Raw genomic sequence first — 7,541 nt, 5'->3', positions numbered from 1 at the left:
TAGAGTTTGATTAATATGATTACATTGTTACAGTTGTTTTCTGCAATAAACTTATACTTCATAACATTACAATTTGCACACAGTTTGGTCATATATTGTACTCCAAAACACCCAAATTGAATGCCCTAATTGTGAAGTGCAAAAATCAAATATAGCAAAATTTTAATGGTTATTATTATGTAATGAGATTTACTACACAATCACAAAGATGACAACCCAGCATGAAGGCTTATCACTGTACATAACTGATGAAATATCAAGATTTTTCACCATTTTAGGTTTGATTAGTATAGAAGAATTGAAGGAAAAACTGAAGAAATCAAGAAGCAAGAAAAGTCAAGATGTTAGTTAGTAAGTATTTCAACTCTGTTACAGACTTTAATCTAATTACAGCTGAGATTGTTACATAAATTGAATTTCAGACTTCTGTGTGGCTGTAATTGTAACTTAACAGGAGATAGAGGATCTGTAAATGCATAGGGTTGTTTGTCAAACAAACATGAATTTTCAAATGCTTTTATGTATTTCAGTGATGACTTGTTAAGAGCTATAAAGAAGCTGAAAGCATTGGGAAATGGTTTTACTGTTATTCCTGTAGGAGGAACTTACATGATCCAGTCTGTCCCTGGAGAACTTAGCATGGATCATACAGCAGTTATACAACAAGCTCAGGTATGTACATGATCTAACTGTCCTTAGAAGACTTAGCATGGATCATACAGCAGTAATACAACAAGCTCAGGTATGTACATGATCCAGTCTGTTCCTCGAGGAGTTATCATGCATCATACAGCAGTGATACAGCAAGTTCAGATATATATTCCCAGGGGAACTCATGAATGACATGCAGTGATACAGCAAGTTCAGATATATATTCCCAGGGGAACTCATGAATGACATGCAGTGATACGGCAAGTTCAGATATATATTCCCAGGGGAACTCATGAATGACATGCAGTGATACGACAAGTTCAGATATATATTCCCAGGAGAACTCATGAATGACATGCAGTGATACAGCAAGTTCAGATATATATTCCCAGGGGAACTCATGAATGACATGCAGTGAAATGGCAAGTTCAGATATATATTCCCAGGGGAACTCATGAATGACATGCAGTGATACGGCAAGTTCAGATATATATTCCCAGGGGAACTCATGAATGACATGCAGTGATACAACAAGTTCAGATATATATTCCCAGGGGAACTCATGAATGACATGCAGTGATACGGCAAGTTCAGATATATATTCCCAGGGGAACTCATGAATGACATGCAGTGATACGGCAAGTTCAGATATATATTCCCAGGGGAACTCATGAATGACATGCAGTGATACGGCAAGTTCAGATATATATTCCCAGGGGAACTCATGAATGACATGCAGTGATACGGCAAGTTCAGATATATATTCCCAGGGGAACTCATGAATGACATGCAGTGATACGGCAAGTTCAGATATATATTCCCAGGGGAACTCATGAATGACATGCAGTGATACGGCAAGTTCAGATATATATTACCAGGGGAACTCATGAATGACATGCAGTGATACGGCAAGTTCAGATATATATTCCCAGGGGAACTCATGAATGACATGCAGTGATACGGCAAGTTCAGATATATATTCCCAGGGGAACTCATGAATGACATGCAGTGATACAGCAAGTTCAGATATATATTCCCAGTGGAACTCATGAATGACATGCAGTGATACAGCAAGTTCAGATATATATTCCCAGTGGAACTCATGAATGACATGCAGTGATACAGCAAGTTCAGATATATATTCCCAGGGGAACTCATGAATGACAGCAGTGATACGTCAAGTTCAGATATATATTCCCAGGGGAACTCCTGAATGACATGCAGTGATACGGCAAGTTCAGATATATATTCCCAGGGGAACTCCTGAATGACATGCAGTGATACGGCAAGTTCAGATATATATTCCCAGGGGAACTCCTGAATGACATGCAGTGATACGGCAAGTTCAGATATATATTCCCAGGAGAACTCATGAATGACATGCAGTGATACGTCAAGTTCAGATATATATTCCCAGGGGAACTCATGAATGACAGCAGTGATGCGGCAAGTTCAGATATATATTCCCAGGGGAACTCATGAATGACAGCAGTGATACGGCAAGTTCAGATATATATTCCAAGGGGAACTCATGAATGACATCAGTGATACGGCAAGTTCAGATATATATTCCAAGGGGAACTCATGAATGACAGCAGTGATACGTCAAGTTCAGATATATATTCCCAGGGGAACTCATGAATGACGTGCAGTGATACGTCAAGTTCAGATATATATTCCCAGGGGAACTCATGAATGACGTGCAGTGATACGGGAATCATGAATGACTTGCAATGATACGGAGAGTTTCAATATATATATCCAGAAACATTTGTGAATGACATGAGTGATGATAGCAGACAGGCATTGCTTACTTGATCCAATCGGAAGAAAACTTGGCATTGATTACAGAATTAGAATAAGAATGTCTGTTATATACATTTGGAGATAAGTTCGTCCTCAAATTACATGTGTAACATACAGCAGTAATACAGCAAGCCTCAGTTGTATCTGGACATGTTCATTCTCCCGACAAACTTAGATGATTCATACAGCTGTGATACAGTCAGAGCACAGGTAAGCAAAGAGTGATCCATTCCATCATTGTAAATTTATAATAAACTTATACATGATAACAGCAAGCATGAGAAATGTACAAAGACCACATTTGTCCCTAATTTGGATCAATATTCATAGTCTTTTGTGTTTTCAGTTGTATGAATTTAACATCCGTAGAAACACATGGCATATTATGACCTAACTGATCTGAACAATTTTCACTTTCGGTTTGATTCTAAAATGTTCTGACTTGAAAGAAATGTGTTAATCATAACATACAGAATCAAATCCTTTTTATTAACATTTAAAGTCGCTTAATTTTAAGACTGAATTGTTCATAAATTGAATAAGATGTTTGAGCTAGTTAATGTGTTTTGAAAGTTCCAGGTCGAAAGTTGTTGTTTTGTATAAACTGAATTTCCAAATAAACATGTTCTTCTTTTTTTAAGGCAGAATATCATGTGATATGTTTTTCAGAGTTCTGCACATGTTACTAAGAGTAAACTCACTAAGGATCTTAAATGGGAAGAAGAGAGGGCAAATAGAGCTTTGGTAAGCTTTTAATCTACCAGCGCTTAGCTTGTCATCTTTAGAATCTGGAAAAGTTTACCTTCGATTTTTGGAACATATAATGCGTGATACAGCAGTTTTTTTCAGGGAACCTCTGAATGACATCGAACGACAAGTGTTAAGGGCTGTCCCAGTTACTAAAGGGTTCAGATATTTTACCAGGTAATCATGAAGACCTGCGTGCTGACAAGGTCAATATTTCTCCCAGGAGAAGCTCGATGTCGTGATACAGCAAGTGCATAGATGGGAACCAATTGACATCCTATCAGCATTCAGTATCATATCCCAAAGTACACTTTGGGGCATTCAATATATTGTCAGGGGACTCATGAGAAATGCGTTAAGGCAGGATACTTATCAGAACTCATGAAACAGCAGTAATTGCAATTAATTATATCCCAGGAACCATAACACAGTGATAAAACCATTCAATATAATCCGGGACTCATGAAATGAAATTGCTGTGATGGCAAGTTCATATTTGGAACATGAATGACACTCATGTTACGGCTTGTATATACAGATATATGAATGACATGCAGTGTAGGCAATTCATTTATTAATCTAATCAGCAGTGATTCATGGCAAGTTCAATATTTGAACTCATATGCTGCAGTGCGGAATTTATAATTCAGGACTATGAATGTTGCAGTATCCTTCAGAAATTACCGGGGATCAAAGAATCAGTATGGGTTAGATATATCAGGGGAATCATGAGAGAGATACTCAGTTCAGATTTATTCACTGGAACTTAAATCAGCGTGATACGTAATTTAGTAAAGGGGAAAATACTGGTGTGCTAAGTTCTATTTCCCAGAAATTATACATCTGATATAGTTCATGAAAGTTTCCATTAATATGTAGAGTCGTGTTACTGCAAATATATCCCAGAACTCTGATTCATGTGATACTGGTTCCAGATATGTTTACAGGGAATCATGAATGTGCATGGTTCCCCAGGACTTTATACAGAGTGATATGCCATCTACTGATCCAATCTGTCGAGAGGAAATTTGGGCATGGACAACAGCAATTAAATTTCAGTTATAATTATGATTTGTCCATCAAACTTAATAAAAAGCAATATACATGCCAAGCCATAATTACATGAATCAGTTCTCCGCAAGCTTTGCAGATCATACACTGTGATACAAGCTGGACATATGTAGATGATCCATTCATCAGGAAAATTTTATCTCAGCAGTGACCAAGCTGAGAAGGTATGGATTTTTGCATTTCAAATCAGTGTGTTTCAGGCTGTGTATCAAAAGTGGAAGCATTTTGATACTGCGGAAATTTGTTCTGATGAACGAAGTTCTGCTTTAAAAACTATTGGATAATACAGTAACCTTTTTGCACTTTAAAAAAGTCACTATCTTAAGATAATTCAATTTTATATTTAGTTCATGCATGTTTTAATGTTTTCGGTGAAAGTATTAATGAACTTCTTGCAAATTAAAAAATGCACTTTTAAGCAATATCGTTAAATTTTCAAACACGTACTAAGAATTAAACTCACTAATGATCTTTGGGAAGAAGAGACCCCAATGGTTGTAAGTTTTACATCTACCAGCGCTTACTTGCATCTTAGAATCTGAAAGTTACCTCTGTTTTTGACATATATGTGATACAATGTTTCAAAGGAACCCACACGACAAAGTTTATGTTGCTGTCCCATACCCTGGATCAACTCTTTAGTTATCTAAAACCCGCTGGCTTCAAATGCTTTTTACGATGCCAAGCTCGAGTCTGAAAAATGATAGTCGGGTATTGATCTACCTTTCGTATAATTACCCCTAAATCTCCATTTGTTATAATGGTAGTGTTTGGCAAATGTTATGGCAATGACTTAAAAAAATTTGCATAGTAATTACGTAAAACACTAAATAATTTCCTTTGCAAAATACGGTCTAAGAAGAAATTTGTTTTAAAACTAGCAGTTGTACTCGTCGACACTCTTTTGCTGATATCAAATAATTAACGGAAAAAGCTATCAAGCCGGGAGTATACATTTACATTTTCTCATTTGCTTGATTTACCATTCAGTTACTTTAATGTTGATTTTAATTTAACTAGTGAACTATTAGATGTCAACAATCAGGGCTGTTGTTATCTTAATAAAACACTCAATTAGCAGGGTAAATGGTGCTAAGTTATCTGAAATTTACTGTTGTTTCCTGAACAGTTCACTTGAACAGTATGCAAAGTCGTACGCAAAATATTGTGATTATTCGTTCATTTTTGTTTGTGTGGGTTTTCTGGATTTTTGTTGTTTTCTTTGTTTTAATCGGGCAGTTTGATGACAATTTGATTTCGTGTTTGATCGTGTTTTAAAACACCAGAACATGGAGAAAGACCGCTCGAGATCTGATAGTTGGGCTGATACATTTAAGACTATAAAAGAATGGGTAATGAAAAAGAGCTTGTTGTTACTTATTTCTAATAAAGATTCTCATGTGAAGGTGCTTTACACTTGGTATGCAAAGTGTTTGCAATTTTTGTGTCTCCTGTATCATGAACTATCTTCCAAACATTATATTAACATTTCTGAAAGAGCAGCCTATGTGGGTAACCAGTAGCAACTATAAAATAAATACTATAAACATTGTCAGTGTGTTATTGGAATTATGTGATACCGGTAACCATTTGTGAACAGTTTCTCTTTAGGTTTGAAGAACAAGATTGATTCGTATTCTTTGTATTTTTTTTTTTTTTATAATGTGAGGACATTATTTTTGGTCCAACAAATAACGATGTTTGTTATTTCAGTATGCCAAAATCTGTAGACCGCTTTTGTTTTTGTTTTTAATTATGATCTCTATTATTGAATAATTAAGAGATTTTCTGATATAATTTTATGTGCTGGAATGCATTAAGGATGATAATTAAGTTTGGTGACTTGCAGGAGAATTTGATTTGAATTATAAATATGAAAATGTGTGTATTATAATGCTTTTTATAGTATAGATCATTGGGCAAGAAATATTACCAAGAAAAAAAAATGGAAAGAAAAACTTCACCTTATTCAAAAAGTATGCAAAATTCTTACTGAAACTACTGAACACAATAAATATAGGAAACTTCTATGAGGGTTGATCCAGAAGTAATGTAATTGGAGATGTAAAAACAGTTACAGTCAAACTTGATCAAGATACCATGTCTGTTAAGAGACCACTTGCATTAAAAGACACTTTTTTAGTTCTTTATTTTTTTGTTAAATAAGAAAAACATGTTGTATTACTTATAAGAGACCAGTAATGTTAAGAGACTATTTTTTACCTTCCTTCAACTTAATGCAAGTCATATTGTATAATGAAAAGAAAACAGAAAGTCCTTCCAATTGAAGTTACCTTAATCTCTGAAAATTCCATAAAAAATTATTCCTTACTGAGTTATTTAGATGCACAGAAAGCATGATAAGGATGTCACCAGTGTTATTGATGTCAGAAATCAATATTTTTGCCCCAAAGCAATAACAAGCCTTAGCACTATAGAGTGAATTTAACCTGCGAGAATTGTCACTTTAGTTAAAAGTTGCTTTCTGAAAGATGTAACCTCATGTTCTTGTAATTTTGTATGATGAGGTACAATATTTTGATGTCAGTTGGTGATTGTCTTTGTTTGATTGTTTTTATACGCCCGTCTCTGAAAGAGTAGGGCATAATTATTATTATGTGAACACCTGTGGCGGGCAGGCGTGCAGCATCTAAAAGCATGTCCGCTCTCTAAGTCAAACAGTTTTCATCAGATCTTCACTAAACTTGGTGACAATGTTTGTGGTCATAATATTTCGACCATGTTCCATAACCAGCAAAATCGCCTCAAGCACTCTTGGATTATGGCCCTTGAATTAGGCCAAGTTTGGGCTTATTTGTGACAGTCTGCCATTTATGTTTCTGTTTATTAAAAAAACGCTATTTTTGAGTGCGGCAGAATATTATCAGGGGTGAACTTTTGAAGTTTTATATTCTAAATGAAATAATCCCATAATATAAAACATACAAGTGTTATTGAATTAATGTACACTTTGGTATAATTTCTACAATAATACAACAATGAATAAATTTGCAAAGGACATAGTGACATTACTTCTGGATCAACCATCATACTTTAATGTTAGGTATAATTATGTTATTATTGAAGGCCATATCTTATAACCTATGAAATGTTATTTTAATATGAAATCTTCCCGGAATAAAGTGTGTATTATTGATATCACTATTATTATTGTAATTGTTACTATATATATACATGCAAAATAGAAGAGTGGAGTTACAAAGAATGTTTCCTTATTTTTAATGTTGCATTTTTTTCTATCAGAA

General features: G+C 34.9%; 1 protein-coding gene across 1 annotated transcript; it reads left to right on the top strand.

The window, feature by feature from the left end:
- Positions 1–208: 208 nt before the first annotated feature.
- Positions 209–3,213, top strand: LOC123548697 (vacuolar-sorting protein SNF8-like). The gene is made up of 3 exons (XM_053546854.1): positions 209–351; positions 531–672; positions 3,127–3,213. Exons 1-3 carry the CDS (start codon positions 209–211, stop codon positions 3,211–3,213), a joined length of 372 nt encoding a protein of 123 aa, XP_053402829.1.
- Positions 3,214–7,541: the final 4,328 nt, after the last annotated feature.

The sequence above is a fragment of the Mercenaria mercenaria genome, chromosome 6, assembly GCF_021730395.1.
Source record: "Mercenaria mercenaria strain notata chromosome 6, MADL_Memer_1, whole genome shotgun sequence".
Lineage (NCBI taxonomy): Eukaryota > Metazoa > Mollusca > Bivalvia > Venerida > Veneridae > Mercenaria > Mercenaria mercenaria.
The sequence above is the reverse complement of the archived record's forward strand: the minus strand, read 5'-3'. Positions and strand labels throughout refer to the sequence as shown.